This window comes from Rhinoderma darwinii, chromosome 1 (genome assembly GCF_050947455.1).
Source record: "Rhinoderma darwinii isolate aRhiDar2 chromosome 1, aRhiDar2.hap1, whole genome shotgun sequence".
NCBI lineage: Eukaryota > Metazoa > Chordata > Amphibia > Anura > Rhinodermatidae > Rhinoderma > Rhinoderma darwinii.
Window position 1 is genome coordinate 430,851,195 of NC_134687.1, and position 12,909 is coordinate 430,864,103.

The 12,909-nt window shown below is 41.7% G+C and overlaps 1 protein-coding gene across 1 annotated transcript in view; it reads right to left on the minus strand.

Moving 5' to 3' along the window:
- Positions 1–12,909, minus strand: part of LOC142743192 (sodium-dependent serotonin transporter-like) — a 154,912-nt gene that overhangs the window by 10,932 nt on the left and 131,071 nt on the right. The window contains exon 11 of the mRNA XM_075853694.1: positions 12,733–12,833. Coding sequence (XP_075709809.1) covers positions 12,733–12,833 — 101 coding nt within the window. The remainder of the gene's footprint in view (positions 1–12,732; positions 12,834–12,909) is intronic.

Consider the following 12,909-nt stretch of genomic DNA (forward strand, 5'->3'; position numbering starts at 1 on the left):
CCAAGCTTGATTCCGAAATGTCATTTAAACCCCTTGGATGTAGTGTGTCCATTTTGAAAATCCAATAATTTTCCCGTTGTTTTAATTTATTGAACCTATTTGGGACATCTGGATGGATATGTTCTATAGGAGTGATGCTGATTAAGTTAAATTGGCATTTATGTATCTGGGCAAGGTGCCGAGACACACTATGTTTTATGAAACCTGTGTTAACGTTGAACCGGTGGTTATTAACCCGGGTTCTCAGGCATTGGGTGGTTCTACCAATATATTGTAGTTGGCATGGGCATTCGATAAGATAAATCACGTATGAACTCCCACAATTAAGGAATGTTCTGATAGGGAAAGATTCATTGGTTACCGTGGATGTATATGTGTGTTTTTTATTACAAATGATGTTGCAACATAGGCAACGGGAATGACCGCATTTATAGGATCCTTTCAGACCGGACAGAAAATGTGTGTTGGATGACAATTGTTTTTTGATTCTACTGGGGGCTAGAATATTTTTTAGGTTTAGAGACCGCCTAAAGGTGATGTTAGGTTTAACCGGGATCAGGTCTTTTAGAAAGGGGTCGCTCTTGATAATGTGCCAATGTTTGCCCAAAATTGCCCTAATAATTCTGTTTCCTTTATTAAACGTGGTAATGAAATTGTTTTTGAAATTATTAACAGGTACTGTTTTTTTGAGGGACGGATTTAGGCAGGAGTATTGTGTTAATTCAGTGGCTTTTGTTCTTGCGCCTTCTATTAATTTTGGGGGAAAATGTTTGTCGATAAACCGTTTTTCTAGAACATTACATTCCTTTTGATAAATTTTCTCTGTACTGCAGTTTTTCCTGATCCTCCTAAACTGTCCAAAAGGTATGTTTAGGAGCCACGGGCGATAATGGGCGCTTCTAAAATCAATGTAGCTGTTAACATCAACCTGTTTAAAATGGGTTTGTGTGATGAATTGGTTGTTAACTTTATCGTGGCTGAGGGTAAGATCAAGAAAGTCAATGGAAACAGGGGAAAATGTGTATGTGAAGGTTAGTTCGAAAATGTTACTGTTGAGGTTTTCAATGAATTGGGAAGCTTCTTCGTTGCTTCCTTTCCAGACTATGAACAAGTCGTCTATATAACGCCTGTAGAGTAATATGTTATTCTTGAACCGATGTGAGCTATGGATATATGTATTTTCGAAGGCACCCATGTAGAGGTTTGCATAAGCTGGTGCAAACCGGGTGCCCATGGCACATCCTTTTACTTGATTGTAAAATTTATTATTAAAACTGAACGTATTATGGTATAGAATGAATCTAATACAGTTAATAATAAATTGGACTTGTGATTCAGGGATTGCAGTGTTGGATGATAAGAAAGATTCTGTTATTTCAATGCCTTTATTATGTGGTATGTTGCTGTACAGTGAGGTGACGTCGGCTGTCAAAAAACTGATTTGGGATGTGAGAGGATCAAAGTTGAGGTTATTCAGGTCTCTGATTAGTTGCGCTGAGTCTTTGAGGTATGATGGTAGATTGAGTACTAGTGGTTGCAGGTGAAGGTCGACGAAATGGGACAAGTTACTGGTGAGAGAGCCAATTCCGGATATAATCGGGCGTCCTGGGGGGTTAGTAAGTGACTTATGAATTTTGGGTAAGTGATAAATGAAAGGCATGTTCGGAAAAGGGACGGACAGAAAAGCTTTCTCTTTTTTAGTGAGGAGACCATCAGTGTCGGCATTATCTATGAGGTTTTTGTATTCAGATATGTACGTGGATAATGGATTAGAGGTAAGTGTATGATAGAAGGACGTGTCACTTAGAATTCTTGTAGTTTCGTGGAGATATTTTGTTTTATCTTGGATTACTATGCCTCCTCCCTTATCTGCCGGGCGGATGACAATGTCGGCATTTTTTTGGAGAGTTTTCAGTGCTTTCCTTTCATTTGGGGTTAAATTGTCAGGGTGGTGTGTTGGTGTTTCAATTGATCTAAAGTCATTATTGACAAGGGTGGAGAAAGTTTCCAAAAGGGGACCCTGGTGATGAGTTGGATAAAATGTTGACTTAGGGTGAACGTCTACTGGGATAGCGTTGGTAACGGAATTATTTAGGGGTTGTTCAGGAACAACAACAGGAGTGGAAATATGTTTAGCCATAGCAAAATGTCTTGTCAATGTTAATTTACGTATGAATCTGTTGAGGTCCATGAATAATTCAAAGGAATCGATTGATGATGTTGGACAAAATGAAAGGCCTTTACTTAGTAAACTGTGTTCATGAGAATTCAAAGTATAAGAAGATATGTTGAATATTTTTGTTATTCCTGGTGGGGGACAAGGTTCCTCTTTTTCCTGAGGGAAGGTTTGTTTATTTCTGTTTCTATTTTTTCCTCCTCTCCGTCCTCTAGGTCTGTAGCCAACTTTCTTTTGGTGGAGATTTTGTGTAGCATGGAGAATAGGTTGGTGATAGTTTGTGCTTTCGGGCTTCTGATGAATGGCATTAGTGATTCCTCGCTCATGATTGTGGGAGTAAGAGGGGGGCCGACTAGCTGTGAGGGAAGACCTAAAAAAGATGTTGCAGTATATGTGTAGTCAAGGGCAGAGGTGGCTAGGTCTGTCTCAGTAAACGTGGTGGTATGCCTATGAGCGGGATCTGAATTACCTGGAGGCTGATGAGACAAGACGGCGGGTGAACCTGGATTAGGGGACTGGGGAGAATTGTGAGTGGATAATTGTAATAGGGATGAATTACTGTCGTCAATTGTATCATTGAGGGAAAATGTAGGGGAGTTGCTGGTGGGGGGCAATTCCATTGGTTCAGTGGTGGAAATGAGTCTGGAGAGATGAAGGTCTAGATCAGAGGATTTAAATGCGTTAATGGGTATCTGCGTTATGACAACTTTTGGACGGGAAATATTAGCTCTAGTGTTGGGAATAGTGCTCTTGGTCAAATTGTTGGGGACGTCAATCAAAGGATGTTTACATTCCCCACCGGTATCACGAATATTCAATTGGAGGGTTGTCCCAATGTTGGTTGATCTAGTTTTGGAACTATTCCTAAAGGATCTGCTAAAGGTGAAACTTTTCTCTCGAGGGGTAATAGAATTGGTCTGAATGAATTTATTCCCTTTCGGAAAATTGTTAGACTCGGGCATGGTGGGGTTTGTCTGAACGCTAGAGAGGGAAGCAGGTCTCCATTCACCGAATGGGTTACGACTGTAGTCGGTACGGTCCCTCAGTAATTTTTTCGCTTTCTTAGAAATGAGTTCTTTCTCAAATGTAGTTAGCCTATTAATAGTGGATTTCTCTAGTTTGTAGAAATCGCAATGGTCTTTAAAGCATAGTAGTTGTTCTTTGATCGACGTAATTTCGGAGCTATATTTAATGCTGAGTGAGGTCCGTTTGTTATGTAGCCTTTCTAAATAGCCTGAATGGCATGAGACAGTGAAATTATTCCAGTCAGTGCTGAAAATAGTGTCGTCAGGATAAGGGTTAGAAGTCAGGATCCTCAGACCTCTAGGTGCAATGTTTTCAGAAATATACAACAATAAAAATCGGCAGTCAATGCTCTGTAGAGCTTCTTTTTTCAAGACATCTTCTAGGGATAGATGGAGGTCAGTCATTCTCTGGGTTTCTACCGCAGAAGGGTTCGTACTCACTATGTGAGAAGGTCCAGGAAGAGCATCGTTTCCAATGGATTCCAAAATAAGCCGTTCACGTAGTGAATTCCTGTTGGTGACGAAATCCAGCATAGTTCTTGGAGGAATCAGGTGTTTAGATGAGTAAACGAGTAGTAGTAAAGATGATACTGTAGATGAAGTCCTGGTCGCTCTCAAAGGTTTATGCGGCTGCCAGTGCAGGAGGGAAATCCAACAACCAGTGGGTGGGAGGGTGGTCTCGCCCAGGTAGAGGTGCTCCTGTAATCGGGATGTCAGCTACAGAGGGAGCCGATAGAAACCGATCTAAGTGCGGGGTATAGAGAAAAGACCACGGCGCCACATAGCGTAACTCAGTAGGGTAAACTGATGGAGGAAAACAATATCATGCTCACCAGATAGCTTTAGGATAAAAGCGGGTAAACCACGAGTGCTGCTGCCAGATCCAAACCGGTTGCCGAGGGAAACCGCTGATTTGATAGTAGGTTGGTAGAGAGAAAAAGCGGATCTATCACGGCGCTGCTAGGTGGTGCAAGACGATGGAGAAACAAGTAGTCTCTTGTAATATTTGCTGAAGGTTTTATTGCAGTAGCAACGCGTTTCGACACCGGACTGGCGTCTTCATCAGGCATAAAATTGTTTAAAATTGTTTAAAACAGGACAGTATATATACACACCACTGAGTGGTGATTGGCCCAATTCAGATGAGGCAGAGGTTGACATAAAAAAACCGCCAAAACACATTGGGGGTCAAAGTTCAAAAAAATAAGAATACAAATAAAAGTGAGCAAATAACAAAGAAAACAATATGCACTGAGGTTTAGGTGATAAACATAAAGGATACTGGAAAAACAAATATTTAAAATGTATAATAGAGGATAAGTCGAAAAGGAAAGCGTGTCACATCTGGATTATGGGACTAATGGGAGATCGGTTTTTTTATTAAAAAATAATAAATAAATATGAGAAAGTATCTAAAACAGTGGTAGGGCGCCAGGGATGGTTGTTTATTTTTATTTTTTACTTTTTACTTTTTTACTTTTTTACTCATCTCGTGATAGTTTGTCAGTTTCAGTTTTTTATTGTTTAAAACGTTGTCAAGGAGACCATGTAAACTACGGTGGCCGGTGGGGACCAAAGTTGAAACGCATGAGGTGGAACGCATGGGGTGGAACGCACGATGGCCCGCACAATGACCCGCATATTCCGGCTGGTTCGTGTGGACGACATAGAAGAAAAACGAAGGGCTTCTGCTGGGGGTAACTAGGTAAGGAGATTGAATCATACTGTAGTAAGACATTAATATGTATGTACATGGGGGATGTTATTTTTAACTTGAAATGTCCGGGTTTTGTATATCGGGACATGGTTACTAGTAGTATTACAGGCAAGTAAGTTATAGGAACGTAGGGGCTAGAGGCTATTGGTATGGTTAATCCAAGCTTGATTCCGAAATGTCATTTAAACCCCTTGGATGTAGTGTGTCCATGGAGACCTGCTTCCCTCTCTAGCGTTCAGACAAACCCCACCATGCCCGAGTCTAACAATTTTCCGAAAGGGAATAAATTCATTCAGACCAATTCTATTACCCCTCGAGAGAAAAGTTTCACCTTTAGCAGATCCTTTAGGAATAGTTCCAAAACTAGATCAACCAACATTGGGACAACCCCCCAATTGAATATTCGTGATACCGGTGGGGAATGTAAACATCCTTTGATTGACGTCCCCAACAATTTGACCAAGAGCACTATTCCCAACACTAGAGCTAATATTTCCCGTCCAAAAGTTGTCATAACGCAGATACCCATTAACGCATTTAAATCCTCTGATCTAGACCTTCATCTCTCCAGACTCATTTCCACCACTGAACCAATGGAATTGCCCCCCACCAGCAACTCCCCTACATTTTCCCTCAATGATACAATTGACGACAGTAATTCATCCCTATTACAATTATCCACTCACAATTCTCCCCAGTCCCCTAATCCAGGTTCACCCGCCGTCTTGTCTCATCAGCCTCCAGGTAATTCAGATCCCGCTCATAGGCATACCACCACGTTTACTGAGACAGACCTAGCCACCTCTGCCCTTGACTACACATATACTGCAACATCTTTTTTAGGTCTTCCCTCACAGCTAGTCGGCCCCCCTCTTACTCCCACAATCATGAGCGAGGAATCACTAATGCCATTCATCAGAAGCCCGAAAGCACAAACTATCACCAACCTATTCTCCATGCTACACAAAATCTCCACCAAAAGAAAGTTGGCTACAGACCTAGAGGACGGAGAGGAGGAAAAAATAGAAACAGAAATAAACAAACCTTCCCTCAGGAAAAAGAGGAACCTTGTCCCCCACCAGGAATAACAAAAATATTCAACATATCTTCTTATACTTTGAATTCTCATGAACACAGTTTACTAAGTAAAGGCCTTTCATTTTGTCCAACATCATCAATCGATTCCTTTGAATTATTCATGGACCTCAACAGATTCATACGTAAATTAACATTGACAAGACATTTTGCTATGGCTAAACATATTTCCACTCCTGTTGTTGTTCCTGAACAACCCCTAAATAATTCCGTTACCAACGCTATCCCAGTAGACGTTCACCCTAAGTCAACATTTTATCCAACTCATCACCAGGGTCCCCTTTTGGAAACTTTCTCCACCCTTGTCAATAATGACTTTAGATCAATTGAAACACCAACACACCACCCTGACAATTTAACCCCAAATGAAAGGAAAGCACTGAAAACTCTCCAAAAAAATGCCGACATTGTCATCCGCCCGGCAGATAAGGGAGGAGGCATAGTAATCCAAGATAAAACAAAATATCTCCACGAAACTACAAGAATTCTAAGTGACACGTCCTTCTATCATACACTTACCTCTAATCCATTATCCACGTACATATCTGAATACAAAAACCTCATAGATAATGCCGACACTGATGGTCTCCTCACTAAAAAAGAGAAAGCTTTTCTGTCCGTCCCTTTTCCGAACATGCCTTTCATTTATCACTTACCCAAAATTCATAAGTCACTTACTAACCCCCCAGGACGCCCGATTATATCCGGAATTGGCTCTCTCACCAGTAACTTGTCCCATTTCGTCGACCTTCACCTGCAACCACTAGTACTCAATCTACCATCATACCTCAAAGACTCAGCGCAACTAATCAGAGACCTGAATAACCTCAACTTTGATCCTCTCACATCCCAAATCAGTTTTTTGACAGCCGACGTCACCTCACTGTACAGCAACATACGACATAATAAAGGCATTGAAATAACAGAATCTTTCTTATCATCCAACACTGCAATCCCTGAATCACAAGTCCAATTTATTATTAACTGTATTAGATTCATTCTATACCATAATACGTTCAGTTTTAATAATAAATTTTGCAATCAAGTAAAAGGATGTGCCATGGGCACCCGGTTTGCACCAGCTTATGCAAACCTCTACATGGGTGCCTTCGAAAATACATATATCCATAGCTCACATCGGTTCAAGAATAACATATTACTCTACAGGCGTTATATAGACGACTTGTTCATAGTCTGGAAAGGAAGCAACGAAGAAGCTTCCCAATTCATTGAAAACCTCAACAGTAACATTTTCGAACTAACCTTCACATACACATTTTCCCCTGTTTCCATTGACTTTCTTGATCTTACCCTCAGCCACGATAAAGTTAACAACCAATTCATCACACAAACCCATTTTAAACAGGTTGATGTTAACAGCTACATTGATTTTAGAAGCGCCCATTATCGCCCGTGGCTCCTAAACATACCTTTTGGACAGTTTAGGAGGATCAGGAAAAACTGCAGTACAGAGAAAATTTATCAAAAGGAATGTAATGTTCTAGAAAAACGGTTTATCGACAAACATTTTCCCCCAAAATTAATAGAAGGCGCAAGAACAAAAGCCACTGAATTAACACAATACTCCTGCCTAAATCCGTCCCTCAAAAAAACAGTACCTGTTAATAATTTCAAAAACAATTTCATTACCACGTTTAATAAAGGAAACAGAATTATTAGGGCAATTTTGGGCAAACATTGGCACATTATCAAGAGCGACCCCTTTCTAAAAGACCTGATCCCGGTTAAACCTAACATCACCTTTAGGCGGTCTCTAAACCTAAAAAATATTCTAGCCCCCAGTAGAATCAAAAAACAATTGTCATCCAACACACATTTTCTGTCCGGTCTGAAAGGATCCTATAAATGCGGTCATTCCCGTTGCCTATGTTGCAACATCATTTGTAATAAAAAACACACATATACATCCACGGTAACCAATGAATCTTTCCCTATCAGAACATTCCTTAATTGTGGGAGTTCATACGTGATTTATCTTATCGAATGCCCATGCCAACTACAATATATTGGTAGAACCACCCAATGCCTGAGAACCCGGGTTAATAACCACCGGTTTAACGTTAACACAGGTTTCATAAAACATAGTGTGTCTCGGCACTTTGCCCAGATACATAAATGCCAATTTAACTTAATCAGCATCACTCCTATAGAACATATCCATCCAGATGTCCCAAATAGGTTCAATAAATTAAAACAACGGGAAAATTATTGGATTTTCAAAATGGACACACTACATCCAAGGGGTTTAAATGACATTTCGGAATCAAGCTTGGATTAACCATACCAATAGCCTCTAGCCCCTACGTTCCTATAACTTACTTGCCTGTAATACTACTAGTAACCATGTCCCGATATACAAAACCCGGACATTTCAAGTTAAAAATAACATCCCCCATGTACATACATATTAATGTCTTACTACAGTATGATTCAATCTCCTTACCTAGTTACCCCCAGCAGAAGCCCTTCGTTTTTCTTCTATGTCGTCCACACGAACCAGCCGGAATATGCGGGTCATTGTGCGGGCCATCGTGCGTTCCACCCCATGCGTTCCACCTCATGCGTTTCAACTTTGGTCCCCACCGGCCACCGTAGTTTACATGGTCTCCTTGACAACGTTTTAAACAATAAAAAACTGAAACTGACAAACTATCACGAGATGAGTAAAAAAGTAAAAAGTAAAAAATAAAAATAAACAACCATCCCTGGCGCCCTACCACTGTTTTAGATACTTTCTCATATTTATTTATTATTTTTTAATAAAAAACCGATCTCCCATTAGTCCCATAATCCAGATGTGACACGCTTTCCTTTTCGACTTATCCTCTATTATACATTTTAAATATTTGTTTTTCCAGTATCCTTTATGTTTATCACCTAAACCTCAGTGCATATTGTTTTCTTTGTTATTTGCTCACTTTTATTTGTATTCTTATTTTTTTGAACTTTGACCCCCAATGTGTTTTGGCGGTTTTTTTATGTCAACCTCTGCCTCATCTGAATTGGGCCAATCACCACTCAGTGGTGTGTATATATACTGTCCTGTTTTAAACAATTTTATGCCTGATGAAGACGCCAGTCCGGTGTCGAAACGCGTTGCTACTGCAATAAAACCTTCAGCAAATATTACAAGAGACTACTTGTTTCTCCATCGTCTTGCACCACCTAGCAGCGCCGTGATAGATCCGCTTTTTCTCTCTACCAACCTACTATCAAATCAGCGGTTTCCCTCGGCAACCGGTTTGGATCTGGCAGCAGCACTCGTGGTTTACCCGCTTTTATCCTAAAGCTATCTGGTGAGCATGATATTGTTTTCCTCCATCAGTTTACCCTACTGAGTTACGCTATGTGGCGCCGTGGTCTTTTCTCTATACCCCAAACTTCACAAGCGGCGACGTAGGCCTTAACGTCTTTAGGCAACCCAGGCCACCAATAGTTTCTGGCAATGAGGTGCTTGGTACCCAGGATGCCTGGATGACCAGATAGTGCGGAGTCATGATTTTCCCTAAGTACCCTTAGCCGGAATTGCAGGGGAACAAACAGCTTGTTCTCAGGAAGGTTCCCGGGAGCTGAACCTTGATCAGCCGCAATCTCAGAGACTAAATCAGAATCAATAGAGGAAATGATTATACTTGGAGGCAAAATACAAGCAGGATCTTCCGCCGAAGGAGGGCTGGCCATGAAGCTACGCGACAGTGCATCAGCCTTAATATTTTTAGACCCAGCCCTATAGGTAACCAAAAAGTTGAATCTGGTAAAAAATAACGCCCATCGAGCTTGTCTCGGGTTTAGCCTCCGGGCAGATTCTAGGCAAACCAGATTCTTGTGGTCGGTAAGGACCGTTACCTGGTGCCTAGCCCCCTCCAGGAAGTGGCGCCACTCTTCAAATGCCCATTTAATGGCTAAGAGTTCGCGGTTGCCAATATCATAGTTACTCTCAGTGGGCGAAAACTTCCTGGAGAAGTAGGCACAGGGACGGAGATGGGTGAGGGACCTGGTACCCTGGGACAAGACAGCCCCCACTCCCACCTCGGACGCGTCAACCTCCACGATAAACGGCTCCATTTGGTTGGGCTGAACCAACACCGGGGCTGAGATAAAGCACTTCTTAAGGACCTCAAAAACCTGGACAGCCTCAGGAGGCCAGTGGAGGAGATCAGCACCTTTGCGAGTGAGATCCGTAAGAGGCTTAGCGATGACCGAGAAGTTAGCAATAAATCTCCTGTAATAATTAGCGAACCCCAGGAAGCACTGTAACGCCTTCAGGGAGGAAGGTTTGACCCATTCCGCCACAGCCTGGACCTTGGCGGGGTCCATGCGGAATTCATGAGGAGTGAGGATTTGACCCAAAAATGGTATCTCCTGCACCCCAAACACACATTTTTCGGTCTTCGCAAACAGTTTGTTTTCCCGAAGGACCTGGAGCACCTTCCTGACATGCTCAATGTGGGAGGACCAGTCCTTGGAAAACACAAGTATGTCATCAAGGTACACTACAAGAAATACCCCCAGGTAGTCTCTTAAAATCTCATTTATGAAATTCTGGAAGACCGCGGGAGCATTACACAACCCAAAGGGCATGACGAGGTATTCAAAATGACTTTCGGGCGTGTTAAACGCAGTCTTCCACTCATCCCCCTCTTTGATGCGGATAAGGTTATACGCCCCCCGTAGATCAAACTTAGAGAACCATTGGGCCCCCTGAACCTGATTAAAGAGATCAGGAATCAAAGGAAGGGGATACTGGTTCCTTACAGTGACCTTATTCAAGTTACGGTAGTCAATGCATGGCCTAAGACCACCATCCTTCCCTACGAAGAAGAAGCCAGCACCTACCGGAGAAGTAGAGGGGCAAATGTAACCCTTGGCCAGACATTCCTGGATATACTCTCTCATGGCTTCACGTTCGGGACAAGAGAGATTAAATATCCTACCCTTAGGGAGCTTAGCTCCTGGTACCAAATCGATAGCGCAATCGTATTCTCTATGAGGGGGTAACACTTCGGAGGCCTCCTTAGAGAAAACATCAGCGAAGTCCTGAACAAACTCAGGTAGCGTGTTCACCTCCTCAGGGGGAGAAATAGAATTAACAGAAAAACATGACGTCAAGCATTCATTACCCCATTTGGTAAGATCCCCAGTATTCCAGTCAAACGTGGGATTATGCAACTGCAACCAGGGAAGGCAGGTATAAATAGACAGAGGGCGGGAGCTACCTCCGTCTGGCCAGGCTGCGATAGGCTCTCCCACTCCTAAGCCTGCCATCCTGAGTGGTGGAAGATGGAGTCAGTCTCACAGACCTAGAAGCAGGTGCAGACTGATTACCTATGGGCGTAGATAAAGAAGCTGTGCCTGGCAGATCCTTTACACATGGGACTTGATTGGAAGAATAGCGCTGCATGCGCATTCCCGCAGAATTTGTAACGCAATTGGCATGCTGCATTTCTAGCACCTTTATACAGGCTGGCTAACATTATTATCTCAATCGGTAACAAATTTGGTGGTGTTACTGCGTTAAAATAGTTGTTTTATTTGACAGAATCGGGGAGAACCTAAACTTATCTTTGACAAGTCATTATTAGCGATACAGCGACAATTGTTTCTCTGCCCATAATTACTATACTGTGCTACTTTATGATTGATTGTGCATAATATTCCTGCACAATATATTACAATTTCTCTTTGACTTATTTCGACAAGCAGTTCTTGGGTGGGTGTTTTTCCATTGTTTTCACTATAATGTAGACCTTTAAAATTTTAGTGGAAGATCCAGTATGGTTCTGATACTTCTAAAAAATACTAATGAGCATTTCTGGCACAATCCTACCATAGTCTTACATTTTTTATGTCACTCATTTCATCCTAGTTTGCTCTATAAAAATATACCACAGTGTACAGGGTGGCAAATAGAAACAAATTGTTACTGATTTGTGTGAGGGTATGTTCACACGCAAACTCAAAAATGTCTGAAAATACGGAGCTGTTTTCAAGGGAAAACAGCTCCTGATTTTCAGAAGTTTTTTAAGCCACTCGGGATTTTCGCTGCGTTTTTCGCTGCGTTTTTTACAGCCGTTTTTGGAGCTGTTTTCAATAGAGCCAATGAAAAACAGCTCCAAAAACGTCCCAAGAAGTGTCCTGCACTTCTTTTTCGCGGCCGTTTTTTTACGCGGCCGTTTTTCAAAACGGCCACGTAAAAAAACAGCCCATCGGAACAGAACGCCGTTTTTCCCATTGCAATCAATGGTCAGATTTTTGGTGGCGTTCTGTTTCCGACTTTTCGGACGTTTATGGCCCGAAAAACGTCCGAAAATAGCCCGTGTGAACATACCCTTTGGGTAAATTGTTTATACGGGGAAAACATTTTTGTGGCTCCAACAACATCCTACAGATGAGAAATAAAACATAAAGGTGACCACTTTTTGTTTGTGGATCTGCATGCTATGGTATGTTTATGTTTCTGGGGAAACCGATTACAAGTTCATTTTAATGTTACTTAAGATTAGTTAATGTCAGTATAATTTTAAAGGGGTTGTCTGGTTTCGAAAAGCCATTTTCATAGTACTCTATAAAAGATTTCTGAGTTAATAGAGGGGGGTCTCCATCCAGGACGGCCTGTTGTTAGCGTATTGACAGGGGACCCTTGTAATAATAAGAAACTGTCAAAAATGCATAACTCTTTTAGTGGGAAATATACTTACAGCCAGAAATGCAGGACTGATTGCAACCCAGCAAACTCTCCAGTATATCCCAGGAGTAAAGCCTAGCATAGTCTTCACATCATTACAGAACCTTTCTATTCCTGTGAAGAGTACAACATTAGACATAGTATTTCATGTATTCAGATTGGCAAAGTCTTGTTATACTGTTATCCAGAT